The sequence below is a fragment of the Capra hircus genome, chromosome 22, assembly GCF_001704415.2.
Source record: "Capra hircus breed San Clemente chromosome 22, ASM170441v1, whole genome shotgun sequence".
Lineage (NCBI taxonomy): Eukaryota > Metazoa > Chordata > Mammalia > Artiodactyla > Bovidae > Capra > Capra hircus.
This window is the reverse complement of record NC_030829.1, coordinates 57,246,666-57,273,409: the sequence shown is the minus strand read 5'-3', so window position 1 is coordinate 57,273,409 and position 26,744 is coordinate 57,246,666. Positions and strand designations below refer to the sequence as shown.

General features: G+C 45.8%; 1 protein-coding gene across 7 annotated transcripts in view; it reads left to right on the top strand.

Annotated features, from left to right (window-relative positions):
- The window catches only part of NR2C2 (nuclear receptor subfamily 2 group C member 2), a 113,859-nt gene that overhangs the window by 67,918 nt on the left and 19,197 nt on the right, over nt 1-26,744 (top strand). For all 7 annotated transcript variants that reach the window (XR_001919994.1, XM_018067064.1, XM_018067060.1 and 4 more), the window contains 2 exons: nt 5,780-5,890; nt 20,975-21,175. Coding sequence is in view for 6 of the 7 variants with exons in the window: in XM_018067060.1 (XP_017922549.1) it covers nt 5,780-5,890; nt 20,975-21,175 (312 nt within the window). In the remaining variant the exon portion in view is untranslated. The remainder of the gene's footprint in view (nt 1-5,779; nt 5,891-20,974; nt 21,176-26,744) is intronic.

Genomic DNA, 26,744 nt, shown 5'->3' with positions numbered 1-26,744 from the left:
GGCCGAGAGACCAAGCATGCGTGTGGGCATGTTGGGTGCATATGTTAATGAGTGTAATATACCTTCTTATATTGATCCTTTCTTTAAATCATTATGCAGTTTCCTTCTTTATCTTTATTTTCAGCTTTTGTTTTAAAATCTGTTTTGTCTGATACGAGTATTGTTACCCCTGCTTTCTTATTTCTGTTTGCATGAAATTAGATTTTCCATCCCCTTACTTTCAACCCGTATGTGTTCTTTGCTTTAAAATGGATCATTTGTAGGCAGTATATTGTAGCCTCTTGTTTTACTATCTAATCTGCCACTGTATGTCTTTTGATTGGAACATTCAGTCCATTGACATATAAGTAATTATTGATAGATATATATGTATTGCCATTGTAAACCTTGTTTTCCAGTTGATGTTACATTTCTTCTTTTCCTTTTGCAGTTTGATGGTTTTCTGTTATGCCTGTGTTTTCTTCTTTTTGGTTTTTGTGAATATATTGTATGTTTTTGATTTGTGTGTGTGTGTTAGTCACTCAGTTGTGTCTGACTCTTTGCGACCCCATGGACTGTAGCCCACCCGGCCCCTTTGTCCATGGGATTTTTCCAGGCAAGAATACTGGAGTGGGCTGCCGCCATCTTCTCCAGGGGATCTTCCAACCCAGGGTTTGAACCCGGATCTCCTGAATTGAAGGCAGATTCTTTACCATCTGAGCCGCCAGGGAAGCCCCCATTTACTTTAGATGGGTATTCATATATATATTCCAAACACATTCTAAAAAACAAACAAACAAAACCTATTTTCTTACCTCCCACGCATTTTATGGTTTTGATGTCTTTTATATCTTCTTGTTTATCCTTTTCTTGTTTGTTGCAGCTATTATCACTTTCACACAACTGTTTTAAAAATTTTTAATCGGTGTACTGGTTTATTTAAGTGATCTACTTTCTAGTTATGTTTTTCTCTTTCCTATAGGTTCTTCCTTCTTTCCAATTTATTTATTTTAACGTTTTTTAAATAGTTTATTTTAGCTGCACTGGATCTTCATGTTCATGCACAAGTTTTCTCTACTCATGGTGAACTGGGGCTCCTCTGCATTATAATGTGCGGGCTTCTCTTTGTGGTGGCTTCTCTAGGTGCAGAGCACAGGCTCTTGGCCTGCAGACTCAGGAGTTACAGCACACACACTCAGCAGTTAGAGCACAGAGACTCAGGTGTTACAGCACAGAGATTCAGGAGACAGAGCTCACAGACTCAGGAGTTACAGTACACACACTCAGGACTTAAAGCACACACACTCAGGAGTCAGAGCACACAGACTCAGGAGTTAGAGCACAGAGACTCAGGAGTCAGAACTCACTCAGGAGTCAGAGCACACAGACTCAGGAGTCAGAGCACACACCCTCAGAAGTCAGAGCACGCACACTCAGGAGCCAGAGCACGCACACTCAGGAGCCAGAGCACGCACACTCAGGAGTCAGAGCATGCAGACTCAGGAGTTGCCGCTCACAGGCTCTAGAGAGCTGGCTCAGTAGTTCTGGCGCTCGGGCTTAGTTGCTTCGTGGCATGTGGAGTCTTCCCAGACTGTTGATTGAACCTGGGTTCCTCCTTTGACAGGCAGATTCTTACCTACTGTACCACCAGGGATGGCCCCTTCTTTACTATTTAGAGAAGACCTTCTGGTATTTTTTTTAACAGTAAAAGTTTAGTCTTCCTATATTATTTTAGTTTTTGCTTGTCTGAGAAATTCTTTCTCCTTCTCTGCTAAAGATAATCTTGCTGGGTAGAATATCTTAGGTCGCAGGTTTTTCCCTTTAAGGATTTTGAATTTATCTTTGTCACTTCCTTCTGGCCTGCAGTATTTCTGTAGAGAAATCCGAGGATAGCCTTATGGGGACTTTTACCCCCCCCCCCTTTTTTTTGCTGCCTTTAGAATCCTCTTTAACTTTAGCCATTTTAATTATAATCTCCCTCGCCTTTGAAGGACTGTTTTGCTGGGTATAGGATCTTGAATTGACATATTTCTTTTCTTTGAGCACTTTGACTGTATTGGCCAACTGTCTTCTGGCCTCCAAAGTTTCTAAAGAGAAATTTGCAAATAACCTAATTGTGGATTTTTTTGTATGTGACAATTTGCTTCTCTTTTAAATGCTTTCAAGATTTTCTCTTCTTGTCTTTTGAAACTTTGGTTATAATGTATCTTGATTCAGGTCTCTGTGAGTTCCTCATATGGTGAACTTGGATGTTTATGTTCATGTCTTTGATCAAGTTTGGGCACCTTTCCAGCCATTATTTCTTTGCATGCTCTCTGCCCACACCCCTCTCTCTCAGACTCCCACAGTGCTGCTGGCCTCACTGCTGGTATCCTGCAGGCCTCTTTGGCGCTGGTCACTTCTCTCCAATCTTTTTTCTTTCTATTCCTCAGATTCACTAAATCCCATCAAGGTTACTGATTTTTCTGCTTACTTGAATCTTCCTTTGAATCCCTTTAGTGAATTTTTCATTTCAGTTTCTGAACTTTTTTAGCTCCAATTTTTTTTGCTTTCTTTCTAGATTTTCTGTCGCTTATTGGTATTTTGATTTTGTTCATATATCATCCTCTGACTTTTCTACATCTTCCTTTAGTTCAGTCCTTATCGAGTACATTTGACGTGAGATCTTTTTCAGATGTAATTTTTGTTAATTTTTTTTTCCTTTGCCTGGACCATACTTTTATTTCTTTGTATGCCTTGTGATTTTGTTGTTGAAAACTGGACATTTGAATCTAATAATGTGGTAACTCTAGAAATCAGATTCTCTCTCTTGCCAGATATTTGCTGGTTTTTGTTAATTTGTTTTTATTGTAAGCACTTTCTGTAAGCAACATCCTGATATGTAAATTTAAGATCTTTTCTAAACCTGTGTCTTTCCCTAAGCATGTGTAGTTACTTTCTAATTTTTCCTGTATATGCAGTTAGTTTGAAAGTGTTTGTCTTTAATGTCTAATTCCCAAAAGAGGAAAAAAGAGAAAAGTGGGTGGTGGGAGAACAGACCAGTTTTTAAAGTCCCCTGGAATCACTTTAGCAGAGATGGGCATTGGCAACAGCAGGAGGCGGTGCAGAGACCATGGATGCCACCTCCTCGCCTGCACCTCTGGGATCAGAAGCAGTCAGCGATTGGCGCACGGGTCCCCAGTTGTGGAAGACAAGGGCCCTTTCTGCCACCCTGGCTCCCACAGGCTGTGTGCAGGCTTCTTTGGAGCGTGTGCACGGTTGCCTCGTCTTGAGTAGGGGTGGGGGCAGGTAGCTGCGCTGCTGTGCTAGGAGCTGGAGTTGACTAAAGGTAACCGCACTGTGTCGTCCAAGTCTTCCCCTGGAAATTGCAGGCCTCATTGGACTCTGGAGTTCCACAGTAGTCCCATCTGACAGTTTCTGATGTCTGTCTGTGATCTAGGTAGAGAGACAGATTCCCGGTGCTTCCTACTCCACCATTTCCCCAGGATTCTCTCTCTTGAATTAATTGTTTTTTATATAATAGGAGTTAGGTGTCTAATTTCATCCTTCCATGTGGTGTCTGATTTTTCCATCACCATTTGTTGAAAATGCTCTTCTTTCCCCATGGAGTTATCATGGCACTTTAATCAGAACTCATCTGACCACTGATGGAAAAGTTCGTCTCTACGCTCTTTGTTCTGCTTTGTTGCTCTAGTAGTCTGTGTTTATGCCGTGGCCATGCGGTTCTGTTTACCACTGCTTCTCACTGGGGCTTCCCAGGTGGCAGAGAACCGGCCTGCCAGTGCAGGAGACACGAGAGACACGTGAGTTTTGAAACCAGGAAGCTGAGTCCTCCAACTTTGCTTTCTCTCAAGATTGTTTTGGCTATTCTGGTTCCCTTGCATTTTCATGAATTTTAGGATGAATTTATCAGTTTATGCAATACAGGCAGCTAGAATTTGAATCGGAGAAGGCAATGGCACCCCACTCCAGTACTCTTGCCTGGAAAATCCCACGGACGGAGGAAACTGGTAGGCTGCAGTCCATGGGGTTGTGAAGAGTCGGACACAACTGAGCGACTTCACTTTTACTTTTCACTTTCATGCATTGGAGAAGGAAATGGCAACCCACTCCAGTGTTCTTGCCTGGAGAATCCCAGGGACGGGGGAGCCTGGTGGGCTGCCGTCTATGGGGTTGCACAGAGTCGGACACGACTGAAGCGCCTTAGCAGCAGCAGCAGAATTTGAATAGCGACTATATTGAATCTGTTGACCGGTTTGGGTAGTATTGACATCTTAACAGTATTAAGTCTTCTGATCCATGAACACAGATGTCTTTATGTTTATTTACATCTTAATTTCTTTCAACAATGTTTTGTAGTTTTCAGTATACAAATGCTGTATTTTGTTTGTTAAACTTATTCCTAAGTATTTTCTTGTGTTTGATTTTATGGTTAGTAGGATTGTTTCTTTAGTTTTCTGAGTGCTCTTTGCTAACGTATAGAAAAATAACTGATTCTCATGTTGATTTTGTATTCTTCGACCTTGAAACTCATTTATTAGACCTAGTAGTTTTTCTGTGGATTCTTCTGGATTTTCTGTATAAAGGATCGTATTATCTGCTAATAGAGATGGTTTTCCTTCTTTCCAGACCTTGCTGCTTTTATTTCTTTTTCTTTTCTAATTGCCTTGTCTAGAAGTTGCAGTATGATGTCAAGTGGACATGGGGAAAGTGGACTTCTTTGTCTTGTTCCTGATCATTGGGAAAAGGGCTTCAGTCTTATATCGTTAAGTATTATGTTAGCTATATAAAAAGAGGTTGACATATCAGTACTTCTTAGTTTGCTGAGTGGGTTTTTTTTTTTTTAATAATCATGAAAGACTGTTGAATTTTGTCAAATGCTTTTTCTGTCCATTGAGATGAAGATTTGACTTTTGTCCCCTTCTAAGGTATATTGTTTGATTCATATATAGAAGCAAGCATGTATTCCTGGGATAAATCCCACTTAGTCATAGTGTATGGTTTTTTATATGCTTCTGGATTCATTGTGTTTGGATTTTGTTTCAGATTATTGCATCTTTATTCATAAGGAGCATTGGTCTGGGTCTGTAGTCTCCTGTGATCATCTGTCTGGTTTTGGTATTAGGTAGTATTGGCCTCATAGAATGAATCGAGAAGTATTTTCTTCTTTTTTTTTTTTAAGTTTGAAAAATATTGGTTCGTAACATACTTTTATTTAAAGAAAAATAATACCTGATGACTTCAGGTGTCCAAGTGACCGTTCGGAACCTTGAACCTTTACTTTGATGGGTATTGACCTTGTGTTATTGATGAACTTTTCTTCAAGTTTCATCCCAGTGGGGGTGGGAGGTTGCCAGACTCTTTGACAAGTACTAGTAATCCTGGTGGTTTACAGTGTAATTCTGGTTGTGTTTGCCATCCTCAGCAGTATTGTGAGAGCCTTTCTTCTGAACACTGTCATCTCACAGGAGTGCTTAATAGCTGGCTTTGGAGACAGTGGGGGGAAAAAGTTGAAAGATGATTTCTAAGAAGTTATTTTGGTAGCTTTATATTTAATTGATACTGCACAGAGCAGACCTGAACACCCCTTTCATTTTTTCTCATATTTTCAACATTAGAAACAGCTATTTCAGCTGTTTTCAGGACCATTCTGTAGAAGTGTCTCACTGATTGCTTTCTCATCCTAAACTACGCATTTTGTCAGTTGGAGCCATAAGTGAAACCAAGAGGCATGGTCCTCAGACCCCCACTGGGCACCTTTCTCAGCCCCCTTGTGATCCAGCCCGCTTCTCGCCCACAGGTACCACGTACACAGACTTCTCGGCCGGAATCTCCAGGGATGACCAGCCCCTCCCCGCGCATCCAGATAATCTCCACTGATTCTGCAGTAGCCTCACCTCAGCGCATTCAGGTACTGCACCAGTCCCCCTGGGGTCCAGCCACCTACCCTCCCTGAAACTGTTCCAAAAACAAAGCTGCCTAAGGGTCTCAGTAAGGAGCTGTGCTTCTCAGGCATCCAATATAGTGCAGTCTCAGTTATTTTTTAAAATGTAAAAGAAGAGAGAGTTTACATTTGCTAAGCTAATTTACTTTTAATCTAAAAGTCTAAAGTGTCACTTCAAACTGTTGGAATGAAGTACCGTTTTATAACTTTTGTACTTCAGAGTTGAGAGGCAGTATGTCCTAGTATACTAGCAGCTAAGAGTGTGGACCCCGCTGGAAGTCAGATCCCAGTGTTCCACTTTATAGCTTTTCTAACATCTCAGTTTTTTCATTTAGAAAATGTCCATAATAGTAGTGTTTACCTCATAAGGTTATTAGGAAGAATCAGTGGATATTGCTTGTGAGATGCTTATAGCGGTGCTTGGCACATGATAATGTTCAGTGTGTACTCGTTATCTATAATAACTATTAGTACTCATAGAATCGTTCCTGTTAACTATTTCATATTCACTTATGGGAAGGCTAGTCTTCCCCAGGGCTCTGAGCCTGCCTCTGACCAGCAAGCAGGAAGAAGGGCAAAGTGCTGGTGACACAGATTAGATTCATAGTTACCTCAGAAGGTAACTGAATCAGAAGACCGAACCAAAGCACATGGGCAGAAATGAATGGCAGGAAAAGCACTATATGTAACAGAAGTCTGAGAAAATACCAGGCAGACATGTATTCGAGTGGATCAGTTAAGGATTGCTTTCATTTTAAGCTAAGTAAAAGTGAGCAGTATGCTGTAATAGAAGATGGTTTCTATAGTGTTTTCCCATTCTTAAAAGTGATGTTATGGATTGTTAAAAACTAAGCAAAAAAGAGTTGTATTAAGGAAAGTGAAATGAGTTGTTAAAAATTATATTTCCATCATGCCTATTTCACATAATAGTTAATCATAAATACAGAAGTTCATATACTTGTAATTTTTTTCACTTCACACCAAGTAGGACACATATATCTGAGTGTTTGGAAATTCAGAAGTAATTGGTCCGACGTTAATGAGGTTTTACTATTCTTCAGAATTAGAAACTTTATGTAGCTAAGTTATTTTTTCTTTCACTTTGTTCTTATTTGCTGATTGTGACTTGAAAATGAGTCCTTTATAGTTTAATGTAATAGATATTAGGATCCTGCCTACATAACTCTCCTAGGTCTGGAAAAGGGGCTAACTTGGTATATTTAACTGTGGCTGTTACATTGTGGTTTCACAGCCATCCAAGGGCAGGTGAGAGCATAGGACACTCCCCTAGAAGACTCCAGCTAGTCTTGGAGCGAGTGTATATTTCAAGAGAGCATGTACAGCCCCCTGTATTGGTGTAAGAAGAATCCTTGTTTTCTTAAGGGCTGTTTGGGCATCCCAGTTCATCCAGTGGGGGATTCCCATGCCCTGGTGCTTGGCCCATGGTTCCACCATGCCCTGGCTAGAATGCACTTAGATTTTTGAGCCAGAAGTCTTGTAGAATGGATCTGTGGTGGTGTGCTTTCAGTTTCTCTAGGGAAAATAACCCTTTAACATGAGTTTGATGTGCAGTAAGTATAGCTGAAAATCTTTTCATTGTGAACTGTCAATAAAACTGAATATACTTTGCTTCAACTGAAGTGTGTTTGAAGGTTTGGTATTTAAAGAAGAGCTATGGTCATAACCAGCTTAAGTTGGTTTCTAGTTCTTGATGTTGGTGCCGGTGTCTTCTATCAAGTTTTCCTTTCTAGTCCTGACTTCAGTGTTGGATCTCCAAACCATTGTGGGAAGAGAGTTCCTTTCCTGATGTTTTAATGAGCAATCAGTGCTCTGACCTAGATAGTAGCTCTGTGATAAGTTTGTGAGGGAAAGATTATTCAGTAAGGATGGTAAGCTGTGCAACATTTAGAAACTTTTGGCTCTGAACGAAACAGACTTTAGGATTAAATCTTGTTTCTACTCCGTTGTGTGACCCTGGGGAAAGTTTCTATAACATCTGTAACTGTTCAGTGACAATAGTAATAATACCTATTTTATGGCATTGTAAAAAGATTAAGAGATAATGCCTGTAAACCTATAGGAAGTAGAGATCAATAGATGTTAGCATCTGTGTTACGATTTTTTAATGTTTTATTTTCATACAAGTTCAGACATAAGGACAGTAATGCATAGGAATCTTGTATTCCCTTTATACAGATTCACCAGGTTTTGCTGTAACATTCTGAATGTATGCATGATGTATTTTTTTCTGAATCATTTGAGAATAAAAATAGAAACATCACGCTGCTTTGCCCTGGATACCTCCGTTGCATTTTCTATGGAGAATGACATTCTCCTACATAATTATACTACAGTGATCAAAATCAGGAAATTTAATATTGAAATAAGCCATTATCTAATCCGTAGTCCAAATTCTAAAATTCATCAGTTTTCCCAACCAAGGCCTCTGTAGTTGTTTTTTCCCCCATCCTAGGATTTCTTTTTACTGGTTTTAATAATGACAGCAGAAATTAAGGTGCCGGTCAGCACGCGACCGACAACACGTCTGGCTGTGTGGACCGGCAGCGGGCTGCCCTGACGCTGGGCCTGTGTCGCTGCTGTGTGCTGTCCCGCTGGCTGCGAAAGGGCTTTGGGGCCACAGTGGGGGAGCGACGCTCCCGGTGTGGGGAGAGGCAGGCACGTGACTGGGTGGAGAGCGCTGGTGTCTTGGGGACGCAGCAGTGCCGTGCAGAAAGTGGGAGGAAGAGGATGGCGGCAAGAGGGAGCCCCCAGCTTGTCTGAGGGAGGCCTCGCTGGAGCAGTCCAGTCACAGAACCGAGCTTCTCAGGAAATTCCATGAGTGTTCATCATATGCAGTCTCTCTAGGCCAGCGGTTTTCAAGCTCTGTTCTTTATTACTTCCAAGATCATGCACATACTACGTTCAAATGTCATTTTTTAATGCAGCTTTCACAGTGATTCGTTGTTGCTCAGTCACGTCTGCCTCTCTGTGACCCCGTGGACGGCAGCACACCAGGCTTCCCTGCCCTTCACTACCTTCTAGAGGTTGCTCCGTTTCATGTGCATCAAGTCAGTGATGCTGTAGATTAAAAGGAAAACACTTGCACACATTACGTACAAATTTGACGTGCTGGAGGTCACTGTGCTCATTTGGACACCGCCTTCATTCTCGTCAGGGCAGATCTTGGCTTAAAGCTTCTTTTCCACCTGTGGATTTTAAGGCGTGCCTGAGCTATTCCTCCACACTCTCCATTTCACATTTATGTTTTCAGTAGAGCATAATTGTACTTACTGTTTGAAGGAAATGTTTAAGCTTATGAAATACATTTATATGATACAGTGCTTTTTTATCTCCTTTTTTTTTGGATATTTCACCTGTTACTAGAAAAGACTTGTGCTGTCTGTCTTTTGAAAGTCTGGAATCCTCATCACATTCCCCAGGGGAGTGCAGCTCGGGCTCCTGCGGCTTCCTTGCCGTGGTCTCTTCTGTCAGCTCTGCGTTTCTGCGCGTCCTTCTGGAGCCGCCGGTGCCTGCTCTCGGTCCTTTCTCCATCCACAGCCTCTGGTGCTTCCTCTCTTGCTCTGATAGCTCTGGTGGCTCCTCTCAGGTTCTCATAGGAGTTGTTTGTGTGGATTGAATGGGTAATAGGGACACGCTGTAACTGAGTCACACCAGAGAAAGTAAAAGATGAGTCTCCCTCTCTGTATCTCTCCCAAGAACGGCCGCTGTTGCCATGTTGCTTCCTTTTTTCAGAGGCTGGCCCTGCGCCTACACCTGTGAGTATGCGTGTAAGCAGAACAGCATACTTTACACGCCTGTCCACATTCTGCCCACACTGCTCTGCACTTCACTTTTTCGGAGTAAAGTGGTAGAAATAGAGCCTCCTCTTTTTATTAAGTAGGGTTTTGAGATTTCATTTTATGAATGTGGCGATAAATAACCTTCCACCTGAGAGTATTCCTACAGGATCAACTATTCAGAACAGGGTCGCTGGTAGTAAGCATGTCCTGTCATCCTGACAGTAGTTGCCAGGCTGCCTTCCAGAGAGGTTCTGCCAGTTTGTACTCCGGCCAGCCTGGTATGAGAGTGCCTGTTTCTTACATACTCGGTGAAATATTTTGAGAGGGTGTGTGTGTGTGTTTTCTGGCCCAGAATGTGGTCTGTCTTAGTGAATGTTTCACGCAGGCTGCGGAAGAATGTATATTGTGCTGTTGCTAGCTGGAGTATTTTATGAATGTCAGTTATATCAGGGTGATTGATAGTGCCCTAACTGGTCTTCTGCCCACATAATCTGGCAGAGAAGTGCCAACCCCAGGTACGATGGTTGATTGCTTGCTTCTCTCTGGCAGCTGCGTCCATTTTTGCCTCGTGGGTTTTGGCGCTCTGTTGCCAGGTGCGTGCACATTTAGAGGGTTGTTACGTCTTTGCGGGGAATTGAGCCATTTTATCACATGAAGCCCCTCTTTATGCCTGAAATTTTCCTTGTTCTGAAGTCTGCTTTGTCTTTATATTAAAGTAGTTATTCTAGCTGTCTTTTGACTTTTCACTTTTCACCTGTCTGGGTTTAGGGTTTTCTGTAACAGTGTATAGTCGAGTTTTCTTTTGTATCCCGATGACGGTCTCTTTTGGATGGTTTATGCAGAACACCCACATTTAAAACAGATTGTGCATATATTTGAACTAATGCTTCCGTGTATGTGACTGTTTCTGGTATGATGCCAGGCTTCTTTGTCTGCCTTTTCTAGTTTCGATTGAGCAACTTTTCTCATCCACTTTTACCTCTTTTCTTAGTGTATCACATGTACCTCTTTACAAGTGTTTTTAGTTGTTGCCCTAAAGTTTACAATTTACATTTTAAACTAATCTAAATTTATCGTCAACTGACGGTATCCTGTTTCACCTGTAATGGGAACCTTTTCACAGTATTACCAACCCCTGCCTCCCATCTTTTGTAATATTGCTGTAATTCATTTCACTTACCCACATGCTATAGTCACCCAGTACATTGTTACTTAAACAGGTTGTTTTTTTTTTTTTAAGATCAATTAAGAATGAGAAAAACAAGATTTACTTTTACCTTCATTAATTCCTTCTCTGGTATTCTCCCATTCTTTATGTAAATGCAGGTTCCTGACCTGTTCAATTTACCTTCTGCCTGAAGAAAACCTTGGGGCATTTCTTACAAGGCATATCTGCTGGTGATGAATTTGTAGCTTTTGTCTGAGAAGAGGGTCTTCCCTGGTGGCTCAGAGGTTAAAGCGTCTGCCTGCAATGCGGGAGACCTGGGTTTGACCCCTAGATTGGAAAGATCCCCTGGAGAAGGAAATGGCAACCCACTCCAGTGTTCTTGCCTGGAGAATCCCATGGACAGAGGAGCCTGGTGGGCTGCAGTCCACAGGGTGGCAGAGAGCTGGGCACGACTGAGCGGCTGGACTGACTGAGGTGTAGCTTGTGAGTGCTCCCTGTGCTGGATGTTTTCTGGGCTCGCGCACCTGTGGTTTGGTGTTGGGTCGCTAATTGTGGACAGTTCTCACCTGTTGTTACTTTCCATATTTCTTCTTCCTCCTCCTCCTGGTGGTCGTATGTTTTCCTCCTTCAGGTTGGCGTATGTTTTCTCCTGCAGCTGCCCCTTGGTTCTTGGATATTGGGTCCTGGGTTTTGCGTTTGTATTCTGTGTCTGTTTTTTCCATGCTGTTTCCTCTTCACGTTTCAGCTAGGAGAGCTCCTGCGGGCTTGTCTTCAAGCTCGCCAGTTCTTTCCTTGGCTGTGTCCAGTGAGCCTGTCAAGGCCTACTTCATTTCTGCTACATATGTTTGATTTCTAGCGTTTTATGTTTTCTGAGAATTTTCATATCTTTGTAGATTCCTCATTTGTTCTTGCATGTTGTCTATTTTTTTTCTTCAGAGATCCTTAGATACTAATCATGGGTTATTTTAAATTCCTTATCTGGTAATTCTAACATTTGTGTCATATACGAGTCTGGGTCTGGTGCTTGTATTGTCTTTCCAGATTATATTTTTCTTGTGTTTTGAAATTCTGTGTAATTTTTTTTTTTTTTTTTTGCTAAACATCAGACAATATTGGCTGTGTTAGATAGCAGGGCCTGAAGTGAATCAGCCTCTGCTATGACGGGCTATTGTTCTGGCCAGGAGTTGAGCTCTGTGTAATGTTTGCTGCAGCTGTAAGTGGCTGAACCTTCAGATTCCTCTAGATTCCTTTGTTTGTGTGTCCTCTTGACTTTGAGCTGCCCTAGATATTCCCCCTCAGAGAGTTTGTGTCTTGAAGCTAAGCCGTAATCCGCTCTTACAATTCTGAGCCCAGTTGGTAAGGTGTAAGGGAAGGGTGGTTCTTCAGTCGCTCAGTCGTGTCCAACTCTCTGTGACTCCATGGACTGCAGCACACCAGGCTGCCCTGCCCATCACCAATTCCTGGAGCTTGCTCAAACTCATGTCCATCGAGTCCACCACTACTGCCAGCCTTCCTTACAGTCCACTCTCACATCCATACATGATTGCTGGAAAAACCGTAGATTGGACTAGACGGACCTTTGCTGGCAAAGTAATATCTCTGCTTTTTAATACACTGCCTAGGTCTGTAATCTTATGATGAATCTCAGTATTTTAGTGGTCCTTTGTCCTTGGGCTGTGAACCTCACAGTTCAGTTCAGTTCAGTCGCTCAGTCGTGTCCGACTCTTTGCAACCCCATGAATCGCAGCACACCAGGCCTCCCTGTCCATCACCAGCTCCCGGAGTTCACTCAGACTCCCATCCATCGAGTCCGTGATGCCATCCAGCCATCTCATCCTCTGTCGTCCCCTTCTCCTCCTGCCCCCAATCCCTCCCAGCATCAGAGTCTTTTCCAATGAGTCAGCTCTTTGCATGAGGTGGCCAAAGTACTGGAGTTTCAGCTTCAGCATCACTCCTTCCACAGAAATCCCAGGGTTGATGTCCTTCAGAATGGACTGGTTGGATCTCCTTGCAGTCCAAGGGACTCTCAAGAGTCTTGTCCAACACCACAGTTCAAAAGCATCAATTCTTCGGCGCTCAGCCTTCTTCACAGTCCAACTCTCACATCCATACATGACCACAGGAAAAACCATAGCCTTGACTAGACGGACCTTAGTCGGCAAAGTAATGTCTCTGCTTTTGAATATACTATCTAGGTTGGTCATAACTTTCCTTCCAAGGAGTAAGCGTCTTTTAATTTCATGGCTGCAGTCATCATCTGCAGTGATTTTGGAGCCCAAAAAAATAAAGTCTGACACTGTTTCCACTGTTTCCCCATCTATTTCCCATGAAGTGATGGGACCGGATGCCATGATCTTCGTTTCCTGAATATTGAGCTTTAAGCCAACTTTTTCACTCTCTTTCACTTTCATCAAGAGGCTTTCTAGTTCCTCTTCACTTTCTGCCATAAGGGTGGTGTCATCTGCTTATGTGAGGTTATTGCTATTTCTCCCGGCAATCTTGATTCCAGCTTGTGTTTCTTCCAGTCCAGCGTTTCTCACGATGTACTCTGCATAGAAGTTGATAAAGCAGGGTGACAATATACAGCCTTGACGTACTCCTTTTCCTATTTGGAACCAGTCTGTTTTTCCGTGTCCAGTTCTAACTGTTGCTTCCTGACCTGCATACAGATTTCTTAAGAGGCAGGTCAGGTGGTCTGGTATTCCCATCTCTCTCAGAATCTTCCACAGTTTATTGTGATCCACACAGCCAAAGGCTTTGGCATAGTCAATAAAGCAGAAATAGATGTTTTTCTGGAACTCTCTTACTTTTTCCATGATCCGCCGGATGTTGGCAATTTGATCTCTGCCTTTTCTAAAACCAGCTTGAACATCAGGAAGTTCTTGGTTCACGTATTGCTGAAGCCTGGCTTGGAGAATTTTGAGCATTACTTTACTAGCATGTGAGATGAGTGCAGTTGTGCGGTAGTTTGAGCATTCTATGGCATTGCCTTTCTTTGGGATTGGAATGAAAACTGACCTTTTCCAGTCCTGTGGCCACTGCTGAGTTTTCCAAATGTGCTGGCATATTGAGTGCAGCACTTTCACAGCATCATCTAAAGGATTTGAAATAGCTCAACAGGAATTCCATCACCTCCACTAGCTTTGTTCGTAGTGATGCTTCCTAAGGCCCACTTCACTTCACATTCCAAGATGTCTGGCTCTAGATGAGTGATCACACCATCATGATTATCCGGGTCGTGAAGATCTTTTTTGTACAGTTCTTCTGTGTATTCTTGCCACCTCTTCTTAATATCTTCTGCTTCTGTTAGGTCCATGCCATTTCTGTCCTTTATTGAGCCCATCTTTGCATGAAATGTTCCCTTGGTATCTCTAATTTTCTTGAAGAGATCTCTAGTCTTTCCCATTCTGTTGTCTGCCTCTATTTCTTTGCATTGATCGCTGAAGAAGGCTTTCTTATCTCTTCTTGTTCTTCTTTGGAACTCTGCATTCAGATGCTTATATCTTTCCTTTTCTCCTTTGCTTTTCGCCTCTCTTCTTTTCACAGCTATTTGTAAGGCCTCCCCAGACAGCCATTTTGCTTTTTTGCATTTCGTTTCCATGGGGATGGTCTTGATCCCTGTCCCCTGTACAATGTCACGAACCTCATTCCATAGTTCATCAGGCATTCTTATCTATCAGATCTAGGCCCTTAAATCTATTTCTCACTTCCACTGTATAATCATAAGGGATTTGATTTAGGTCATACCTGAATGGTCTAGTGGTTTTCCCTACTTTCTTCAATTTGAGTCTGAATTTGGTAATAAGGAGTTCATGATCTGAGCCACAGTCAGCTCCCGGTCTTGTTTTTGTTGACTGTATAGAGCTTCTCCATCTTTGGCTGCAAAGAACATAATCAATCTGATTTCGGTGTTGACCATCTGGTGATGTCCATGTGTAGAGACTTCTCTTGTGTTGTTGGAAGAGGGTGTTTGCTATGACCAGTGCATTTTCTTGGCAAAACTCTGTTAGTCTTTGCCCTGCTTCATTCTGCATTCCAAGGCCAAATTTGCTTGTTACTCCAGGTGTTTCTTGACTTCCTACTTTTGCATTCCAGTCCCCTATAATGAAAAGGACATCTTTTTTGGGTGTTAGTTCTAAAAGCTCTTGTAGGTCTTCATAGAACGTTCAACTTCAGCTTCTTCAGCATTACTGGTTGGGACGTAGACTTGGATTACTGTGATATTGAATGGTTTGCCTTGGAAACGAACAGAGATCATTCTGTCGTTTTTGAGATTGCATCCAAGTACTGCATTTCAGACTCTTTTGTTGACCATGATGGCTACTCCATTTCTTCTAAGGGATTCCTGCCCACAGTAGTAGATATAATGGTCATCTGAGTTAAATTCACCCATTCCAGTCCATTTTAGTTCGCTGATTCCTAGAATGTCGACGTTCACTCTTGCCATCTCCTGTTTGACCACTTCCAATTTGCTTTGATTCATGGACCTAACATTCCAGGTTCCTATGGAATGTTGCTCTTTACAGCATCAGACCTTGCTTCTATCACCAATCACATCCATAGCTGGGTATTGTTTTTGCTTTGGCTCCACCCCTTCATTCTTTCTGGAGTTATTTCTCCATTGATCTCCAGTAGCATATTGGGCACCTACTAGTATTTATTTATTTCCCCTGCCGCCACTTAGATAAGAAAGGCAGGGCAGAGGGACCTGGAGTTGAAGAAATGCCCTTTGTGCACTGGGATAAGGCAAGTCTCTGGTAAAGCCTCTCCTCCTGGGGAAGAGGCCTTTGCCACATTGAGTTTTTTGTTCTGTTTTGTTGTTACCAAGAATACTCTTCCCTTCCCCTGCCAGAGTCACCAGAGGCTCATTCTCATTTCTTTACCAGGAGAACCAAGTGGGTTCCTGGAGCTGAAACTCGTGCGCATGTAGGCCCCTCTGTGACTTCACCCCCGGAGTCTGTCACTCCCATGCTGGTTATATGAGGGCTGCAGCCCCGCTATGACTGCCACTTGGGTTTCCCGCCCGCTCGGCTTCTGACCCGTAAGCAGGCCTCAGACTTGATGCGTCCACTTCTCTCCGGATCTGAGTTTGCCTCACGGTCAGCTCTCTGATGAGCCCTCAAGGACAGTCCTTGGTTTTCAGTTTGTGTAGTATTTTTTAAGGACAGAATGATGACTTCCCAGCTCTTCACGTGTAGAAGTTGAAACTGGAAGTATGCTTTGAGCGTGACTCATCTGTCTGTAGTTTGTTGGACATCCTCACCTGGGCATCTCACACTTGGCAAGCCAGAAACAGACTCTCAGTGCCTACTGCCTCTCGCCCATCCACTGCCTGCTCTGGCTGGAGACTGAGAGCCGCTTCGGGCACCGCCTTCATGCTCACGCCCCCCCTGTGCCCCGCTTCTGCGCTCAGCTCTGGGGGCCCCAGGGGCTCCCCAGCTGTCCCCTGGCTGCCAATTTCTTGTTTTCCCTTTTTTCCGGCCAACATCTAAGAAGGTCTTTGTTTCCCATCATTCCCTCACTTAAAACTTTGAGTGTATTTAGAAAACACTTTTTATCTTATTTAAGAAAGAAAACTTTGTCAAATATTTCACCCGCCTGAACTTGTAGGAATTGAGGCGTTAGTGGGGCCGAATGGAGAAGATGGCTGTTTTATCATTGTCGCCTGGGAGCAACACTGATTATTCATGAGACATTTATTTAAAAAATCATTTACTTTTTGTGTAGTTCAAAAAATGTTTAAATAGGTTTTACCCTTTTCATTTTAAGTTTAGTCATCTTTGCTGTTGTTCTTTGTTACACTTGAACATGTGCTGGCCTGTAATGATGAGGACAGATTTTGCCTGTATTATATAAAGACCTGTCTGTCTGGGGTGCATGTGTGGGTGTATGTGTATATAGAATAGTATAGGATAGGTGTCCAAGAGCACAAGGGACCGGAAGACCTGCTTCTGGGGAAACAGCCCCTGAGTGGCTCTCACTGTGCTTAGAGGCCCACACTCCCCACAGGGCCAGCCCCCTCCCCTTTAGATCCTTGGGCCTGACATCAGTTCCCAGAGCTCCTTCCTCAGGACATCCCACATGCCAGAACATCTCCTGTTGCTTAGAACACACTTTCCGCTAGACCTGTACCTGGCACCATGCTCCCATCCTTGCATCTTCTTGGAAACGTCGCCTCATCACAGAGGCCTTCCCTCATCTCTCTTTCTAAAGAGCCTGCATTTTTCTCCTACCCCAGCCTGATCTTTCCCCTCAAGGCATGTATCATACACTTAAATTATTTCCTGCTTGGTCTGTTTACTTGTTTTTTTGCCAGTCTTTCTCTTTAAAATAAAAGCTTGGTGAAACCAGACACCATCTCCGTAATGCCTGTCTCTAGCCTAGTGCCAACAAAGGTCTGTCTAGTCAAAGCTATGGTTTCTCCAGTAGTCATGTATGGATGTGAGAGTTGGGCCATAAAGAAAGCTGAGTGCCGAAGAACTGATGCTTTTGAAACTGTGGTGTTGGAGAAGACTCTTGAGAGTCCCTTGGACAGCAAGGAGATCCAGCCAGTTCATACTAAGGGAAATCAGCTCTGAATATTCATTGGAAGACTGATGCTGATGCTGAAATTCCAATACTTTGGCCACCTGATGCGAAGAGATGGAAAAGACTCTGATGCTGGGAAAGATTGAAGGCAGGAGGAGAAGGGGAACACAGAGGATGAGATGGTTGGATGGCATCACCGACTTGATGGACGTGGGTTTGAGCAAGCTCCGGGAGATGGTGATGGACAGGGAGGTCTGGTGTGCTACAGTCCATGGGGTCACAAAGAGACACAACTGAGTGACTGAAGTGAGCGTAGTGCCTGACGCACGTGAGTGAGCCGCAGAAGAAAGTCCTGATTTACTCAGTGGGGGAGAATTGATGAGATGAAATGGCTGAGACAAGACTTGGAAAAGTGAGGGAGAGAAGTGTCTGACAGCTTAGAGAAGGGAAATCCTTTTATCTAGGTCCTGTTATGTTCCAGGCAGTGTGCCAAGCACTTCCACATGTGTTGTTTCACTTCCCTAGTGATCCTTTTTATAGAGATGTAAGCAGGCTCAGAAAGCGCAGGCTCAGGTGTTCCCAGGACCAAGCAGCAGTGGAGGAAGAGGGCGAGGCAGGGGTTGGCGAAACCAGCTAAAGGGGCAGCCGCACCCACCCAGCTGGTACCGGGGGGACGTGGGCCCAGGACGGCCAGAGCTGCTCGTTTGTCAAAAAGAACTCTGGTCATTTGTGTCCGACTCTTTGTGACCCCGTGGACTCTAGCCCGCCAGGCTCCTCTGTCCATAGGATTCTCCAGGCAAGAATCCTGGAGTGGGTTGCCATTTCCTCCTGCAGGGGGTCTTCCCAATCCAGGGGCTGAGCCCACACAGCTCCTGCATTGCAGGTGGATTCCCCCTGGGCCCCCAGGGAAGCCTGGAGAGCAGTAAACAGGACTTCTGTGGGAAACACCCCATTTTTAAATGTTGCCAGTTGCGTTTCAGGTTTTTTTTTGTTTTTTTTTTTTTTTTAATGTAAAATTTGGAGAAATGAAACGAAAGTTAGGTCATCACTGGCTTTTTACCTTCAGGCCGTCCCTTTACAAGCTCTTTTTTCCAGTGGAAACGATGGGCCCAGCCTGGTTGGAACAGAGGGTGAATAGATGAGAATGGCGGCGTGTGAGGCCATTGCTGAGGGCCTTTTCGATCAGAACCGGGGGCCTTGGGCTGGTAGAGTGCAGTTGGCACTGCTCCGACGGGGCTGCACCTCCCCAACAGTGCCCACCCTATGCAGAGTGAGCGGCAAAAGCCGCACAGGGCTAGCGGGAAGAGATGGCGTTAGGGCACGACGCCCGGGAGCTGTTGCTGACACTAACAGCGGGCGTGGGTTCAATGTAAACTGCCACGCTACATATGTCAGCAGGAGTGCACGGCGACCCCGGTGCACGTGGCATTTCACTTGAAGGAGACCTGGAGCTCGCTCGTGGAGGGTGCGGGGACCACATCCCGGGGGCTCCTGTGCCTGGCACCGGCTTCTCCCGCACCATTCGCTTCACCGGGGGGCATTCTTTGTGTTCACCCGGTGTTTCTCACTGAGCAGAGTGTTACAAACACGCTCACGATTCACATTAGACTCACATTGTTCTCTAATGTATCAGTCCATGGATGATAGAGCCCTTGGAATTCTCCAGGCCGGAACACTGGAGTGGGTAGCCTTTCCCTTCTCTAGGGGATATTCCCAACCAGGGGTAGAACCCAGGTCTCCCACATTGCAGGCGATTCTTTACCAGCTGAGCCAGCAGGGGGCAGTGTATAAGTCAAATTGCAACAAAAGCACTTTTCAAAACCAGCATTAAAGCAGCACTGATGGTAACCAGGCTGCGGAGGCCTTAACCGTACAAGTCAGAACCGTGTCCCTTCTTCCAGCACTCCCGCACCCCTCCCTGCCTCGCCCGCAGTCTGTTAGAGTTTGCAGGTTGGGAGTCTGCATATTTGTTCCAAGTAAAGAAATTAAAGTTTGCCTCTTGTGTTTGTTTCCTGGGGCTGCCGCAGCAGATTACCACAAACTGAGTTGCTTAAAACAACAGACGTGTGTTCCCCTCACAGTTCTGGGGACCAGAAACCCGGAATCCTGGTGTCGGCAGGCCCAGGCTGTGTCCTTCGGTTCTAGGGCAGCATCTCTGCTTGCAGCCGAGTCGCTGCCACCTCCGCCTCTGTCGTCACGTGGCCACCTTTTAAAGGGCAGCGCAGTGTGCTGCCACCTCAAGTCGATGACGTCCGCAGAGGCTGTCCCAAGTTAGGTCAGCTGTGTGAGTCCGGGGGGTCAGGGCTGGGACACCGTTTTGGGGGGTCGTGGTTCTCCCGCCACGCCTTTCTCCTCCGCAGGAGACTTAATCTTTGGATGCGTGCCCTCAGTTTGCAGTCTCGTCAGTCTCATTGTGGAGCCTGCCTGCCCATGTGTGTTAGCAAGGTCTCCACCTCATGGTCACTGTGAGGTTCCAGAACACTTCAGGAAGAAAGTGAGAGCTGGCAGGCGCGAAGAGGAGGTCAGACCTCTGGCTCCCAGATCCCCAGGCCAGGGGAGGGCCTTCTGAAGGCTGTTGGGCTTCGCTCCTCACGAGGCAGGCGGGGCGCTCCTGTGGCCACCGGGATGTGTTTGCTCACCCGGTCCAGCTCTCTGCCTCCGGGTGGCCTGCTCCGGGGCCGGCACACCGCAGCTGGTAGCAGCGAGAGGGCCTTCCTGTCCGCCCGCCCGGAGGTGCTGCTCCAAGCGTGGGATGACGGTGAGGGGGCCTGCGGTGCTCTGGCCCGCACTGTCGCGGCTCTGCACGGCCCCCTCTCTCGCCTCAGGGTCCCTCCCTCGGAGCAGTCTCACCTCCTCAGGCTGCCCCACGCCCTGCCGTGTCGTGCTCCCCTCGTTCCCCTGCTGTTTGGCGTCCTCCGTGGCGCTGGCTGACTGTGCGGCTGCACGGGGGCCTGGCCCCTGGCAGGCGGGCTCCCCGCCGGGCTCACGCCGCGTCCTCGGTACCGGGGTTCAGAAACTCAGGAGAGGGCATTCCCTGCGCATCCAGTGGTTTGGGTTCCACGCTTCCAGTGCAGGGCGCCTGGGTTCCATCCCTGGTCAGGGAACTAAGATCCTGTGTTCCAGGCAGTGTGGCCAAAAAATAAGTTAGGGCTGTTCACATTTCTCAGTTTGCCTAGAAGGAGATACACACGTCCATACATCCATGAGCCACACACACACGGATGCACGTACCTCCTTAGCATGCCTTCCCTCTCTCTCTGTCTCTCCGTATGTAAGTTAAGATACCATCTACCACGCCCCCAGGCCTGGCCTCGCCCCTGAGGTCTGCACCTTGGAGCAGTTTCCTGTCCCCTCCTTCTGAAGAGCATTGTGACTGTAAGCGTAGTAGGGAGGTCTCACGCTGGAGTGACACAGCTCTGTGAAAAGTGGACTCTGAAAGGCTCCCTGTTGCCCTCTCTGCGGCCCTGGTGAGGCCGTCCTGGCCCAGCTGCCCCCAGGCCGGCGCTGGCACGCCCCTCGCGCTCTGTGAGAGCCCCTCCGCGTTGTGTCTTGTAGATCGTGACTGACCAGCAGACGGGGCAGAAGATCCAGATCGTCACCGCGGTGGACGCCTCCGGATCCCCCAAGCAGCAGTTCATCCTGACCAGCCCCGATGGAGCTGGAACTGGGAAGGTGATCCTGGCTTCCCCAGAGACCTCCAGTGCCAAGCAGCTCATATTCACCACCTCGGACAACCTCGTCCCCGGCAGGATCCAAGTAAGACCTGTTGACAGGTGTTTATCTCAGCGTTTCTGCTGCTGTGCTTGTTCTAGACTCTTACCTCTACTCTGGAGGCCAGATCTGTCCCTGAAGGTCCTTTGGGGACCTCCAGCCGTGGCGGGTTGCTGCCTTGGCTCAAGTGAAAACCAGCAAGTGAGGGGCAAGGCCCAGAAGGCAGCCACTGCGGTGCTCAGAGAGGGTGGAGACAGGAGGCCAACTGAGAAGGCGGCGTGGCCCCCTGGACGACTGTCTCACCACGGCTGGCCGCAGCCAGGTGAGGGCCGGCTGGTTCTGATCTTGCTCGGCCTGGCCAGCCCTCTGTTCTGTCCTTGCTTCTGTGGGCTGCTGCCTGTGGCCCCTCAGCTCTGGTCTCTGTCCCTGCCTTGGTTCTCCCTCTGATGGGCAAGGTGGGGTCCAGGCAGGTGCAGGAAGGGGAAGAGCAAGAGCTGGCAGAAGGGCAGGGTTACTGGGACGCACTGAATGTCCAGGTCCAGCACCTGGAGGAGTAGGGGCTCCAGGCCAGTGTCCCGCGTTGGCCAAGCACAGAGCACATGCTGTCCACGGTCTTGTTGAGTTCTGCTAATTAAAAAAAAACAAAAAACAACTTGTGGTAACATGTGAACTTCACTGTCTTAATCAGTTTAAGTGTCCAGTTCAGTGTACTGACGTTGGTGTTAAGTGTTTTGACGTTGCTTTGCAACACACCCCCCCACCCCGCCCTGGTCCATCCACAGAGCACCCCATCCTCCCCGACCGAAGCTCTGGCCGTTAAACACCTCCTGTCCCCACCTCTCCCCCAGCCCCTGGCTATCACTCCACTCCTTTTTGTGGGTCTGACGACTCTAGGGACCTCACATAAGGAGACTCCTGTAATACTTGTCCTTCTGTGACTGGCTAATTTCACTGAGCCCAGTATCCTCAAGGTTCATCTGTGTGGTCACATGTCTCAGGATTCCTTCCTTTTAAAGCTGAATGATATTCCACTCTGTGGATGGACCATGCATGGGTTATCCATTCATCTGTTGATGGATACTGGGGTTGCTTCGACCTTTTGACTACTGTGAACAAAGCTGCTAAGAATCCATGTGTTTTGCAGGGGGCATTCCGCTATGGAGAACATTCAGGAAGGAAAGGGTTTATTTCCTCTGCTCAGCCATGTTCAGAGCACCATAGGTGTAGCTTTCAGAGCTGTGCTTCTGAGACACTGCATGGACTCAGGGAACATCTCCTCATCCTTCCCTTCCCAGCTTCCACTCTGATCACCTGGAATCCGAATCCCTCCCTGCTTGCTTAGGCTCCTCGTTCGTGAGAGGATGGCTGTGACGCTCTTGCATCTCTTGTAAGAGGTCACTGCGCACACTGACTTCTGTGTATGTTCACTGTACTTAAATCGCTTGAAGGCTTATTGGTGGTGGTGGTGGTCGTTGTGTCCCACTCTGGGACCCCATGGACTGCAGCATGCCAGGCTTCCCTGCCTTCACCGTCTCCTGAAATTTGCTTAAATTCATGTCCATTGAGTCAGTGATGCCATCCAGCCATCTCATTGTCTGCTGCCCGCTTCTTCTTTTGCCTTCAGTCATTCCCAGCATTAGGGTCTTTTCCAGTGAGTCAGCTCTTCACATCAGGTGGCCTAAGTATTAGACCTTCAGCAACAGTCCTTCCAGTGAATATTCAGAGTTGATTGATTTCCTTTAGGATTGACTAGTTTGATCTCCTTCCGGTCAGAGGGACTCTCAAGAGTCTTCTCCAACACCACAATTTGAAAGCATCGATTCTTTGGTACTCAGCCGCCTTTTTGGTCCAGCTCTCGTATCTGTATGTTACTACTGGAAAAACCGTAGCTTTGACTGTACAGAGCTTTGTCGGCAAAGCGGTGTCTCTGCTTCTAACACACTGTCTAGGTCTGTCATCTTCTCCTTCCAAGGAGAGGGCATCCTCTAATGGCTGCAGCCACTGTCCACAGTGACTTTTGTAGCCCAAGAAAATAAAATCGAGCACGGTTTTCACTTTTCCCCTTTCTGTTTGCCATGAAATGATGGGACCTGATGTCATGATATTAGTTTTTTGAATGTTGAGTTTTAAGCCAGCTTTTTCACTCTGTTCTTTCACCTTCATCAAGAGGCTCTTTAGTTCCTCTTTGCTTTCTGCCATTAGGGTGGTGTCATCTGCATGTCTGAGGTTGTTGATATATCTCCCAGCAATCTTGATTCCAGCTTGTGATTCATCCAACCCGGCCTTTCACATGATGTACTCTACATATAAGTTAAATAAGTGGGGTGATAATATACAGCCTTGTGGTACTTCTTTCCCCATTTTGAACCAGTCACTCATTACTTCCACTGTATAATCATAAGGGATTTGATTTAAGTCATACCTGAATGGCCTAGTGGTTTCCCCTACTTTCTTCAATTAAAGCCTGAATTTTGCAATAAGGAGTTCATGATCTGAGCAGCAGTCAGCTCCAGATGTTGTTTTTGCTAAGTGTGTAGAGCTTCTCCATCATTGGCTGCAAAGAATTGCAGTCAGATGTTGGTACTGGCCACTTGGTGAGGTTTATTTGTAGTCATCTCTTATGTGCTGTTGGAAGAGGGTGTTTGCTCTGACCAGTGCGTTCTCTTGGAAGAACTCTGTTAGCCTTTGCCCTGCTTCATTCTATAGTCCAAGGCCAAACTTGCCTGTAACTCCAGGTATCTCTTGACTTCCTACTTTTGCATTCCAGTCCCCTATGATGAAAAGGACATCTCTTTTTGGTGTTTGTTCTAGAAGGTCTTTATGGAACAGGTCAACTTCAGCTTCTTTGGCATCAGTGGTTGGGGCATAGACCTAGATTGCTGTGATGTTGAATGGTTTGCTTTGGAAATGAACTGAGATCTTTCTGTTATTTTTGAGATTGCATCCAAGTACTGCATTTCAGACTCTTCTTGACTAAGATGGCTATTCCATTTCTTCTAACAGATTCTTGCCAACAGTAATAGATACAATGGTCATCTGAATTAAATCCACCCATTCCCATCCATTTTAGTTCACTAATTCCTAAGATGTTGATGCTTACTCTTGCCATCTCCTGCTTGGCCGCATCCAATTTACCTTGATTCATAGACCTAACATTCCAGGTTCCTGTACCATGTTGTTCTTTTATAGCATCAGATTTGACTTTTACCACCAGACACGTCCACAATTGAGCGTTGTTTCCACTTTGGCCCAGCCACTTCATTCTTTCTGGAGCTATTAGTACTTACCATCCACTCTTACCCCAGGAGCATACTAGACACTTTCTGACCTGGGGGGCTAATCTTCCAGTGTCATATTTTTTTGCCTTTTCATACTATTCGTGTTCATGGAGCTCGTGCAGCAAAAATCCTGGGGTGGTTTGCCATTCCCTCCTCCAGTGGACCACGTTTTGTCTCCACTATGACCCGTCCACCTTGGGTGAACCTGCATGGCGTGGCTCGTAGCTTCATTGAGTTACACAAGTCCCTTGGCCTCGACTAGGCTGTGACCCACATCATTTCATAGCAGCTGTTGTTCACTTTTTCATGCTCCTTTTTCAGTCACATGACTCTTATAGATGGAGAGCACTGTGGGTCATGCAGAAAGTCACCTACAAAGGAAGGAGAAGTAGGTTTCAGAGGCTCCCTGTCCCAGTCCCTCCACTGCCCGAGCCTCACGAGAGAGCTGGTTGTAATCAGTAAGGCTTAATTATTTTTCTGCTAAACGTACTAGTCTGAACTTCTAAGCTTTTTCACGAGAGTAGAGAAGCAGCCAGAGAGACCTTCAGTATCCTCACGGTTGGAGCATCTGCATGGGACTCCCCCACGGCCCCGGGTCTTGGTGGTGGTAGCAGGTTGGAGGGTGAGTCACTGAGAAGTAACATCTGACCCTGGGCAGCCCCACACCCACCCCCACCACTGCTGAAGGACGTGGTCCAGAGGCACAGCCTCCCATTCCTCCTGGCAGATGAGGTTGTCAAGTGGGATTTTCCCATTTCTGCCCAGAGTAGTTCTTAGAAACCCAAGATTAGGAATTCACAGTTGAGCCTGACTTGGCTTCTTGCTCTGGTTTTTCATCATCTTCAGTTCAGTACAGTTGCTCAGTCGTATCTGACTCTGCGAACCCATGGACTGCAGCACACCAGGCCTCCCTGTCCATCACCAACTCCCAGAGCTCACTCAGACTCATGTCCATCGAGTCACTGATGCCATCCAACCATCTCATCCTGTCACCCCCTTCTCCTGCCTTCAATCCTTCCCAACATCAGGGTCTTTTCCAGTGAGTTAGTTCTTCACATCAGGTGGTCAGAATATTGGAGTTTCAGCTTCAGCATCAGTCCTTCCAATGAATATTCAGGACTGATTTCCTTTAGGATGGACCGGTTGGATCTCCTTGCAGTCCAAGGGACTCTCAAGAGTCTTCTCCAACACCACAGTTCAAAAGCATCTCAGTTCTTTGGTACTCAGTTTTCTTTATAGTCCATCTCTTACATCCATACATGACTACTGGAAAAACAATAGCTTTGACTAGATAGACCTTTGTCGGCAAAGTAACGTCTCTACTTTTTAATATGCTGTCTAGGTTGGTCATAACTTTACTTCCAAGGAGCAAGCGTCTTTTAATTTCATGGCTGCAGTCACCATCTGCAGTTATCTTGGAGCACAAGACAAAAAAGTCTAGCAACTTTTTCCACTGTTTCCCCATCTATTTGCCATGAAATGATGGGACTGGATGCCATGATCTTAGTTTTCTGAATGTTGAGTTTTAAACCAACTTTTTCACTCCTCTTAAATTTTCATCAAGAGGCTCTTTAGTTCTTCTTCACTTTCTGCATCTGCATATCTAAGGTTATTGATATTTCTCTTAGAAGTCTTGATTCCAGCTTGTGCTTCTTCCAGCCCAGTGTTTCTCATGATGTACTCTGCATATAAGTTAAATAAGCAGGGTGACAATATACAGCCTTGATGTACTCCTTTCCCGAGTTGGAACCAGTGTGTTGTTTCATGTCCAGTTCTAACTGTTGCTTCCTGACCTGCATACAGATTTCTCAAGGGGCAGGTCCAGTGGTCTGGTATTGGCATCTCTTTAAGAATTTTCCACAGCTTATTGTGATCCACACAGTCAAAGACTTTGGCACAGTCAGTAAAGCATAAGTAGATGTTTTTCCAGAACTCTCTTGCTTTTTCCATGATCCAGCTGATGTTGGCAATTTGATCTCTGGTTTCTCTGCCTTTTCTAAATCCAGCTTGAACATCTGGAGGTTCACAGTTCACATATTGCTGAAGCCTGGCTTGGAGAATTGTGAGCATTACTTTACTAGCGTGTGAGATGAGTGCAGTTGTGTGGTAGTTTGAGCATTCTTTGGCATTGCCTTTCTTTGGGATTGGAATGAAAACTGACCTTTTCCAGTCCTGTGGCCACTGCTGAGTTTTCCAAATGTGCTGGCATATTGAGTGCAGCACTTTCACAGCATCATCTAAACGATTTGAAATAGCTCCACTGGAATTCCATCACCTTCACTAGCTTGCTTTGTAGTGATGCTTCCCAAGGCCCGCTTGACTTCGCAGTCCAGATG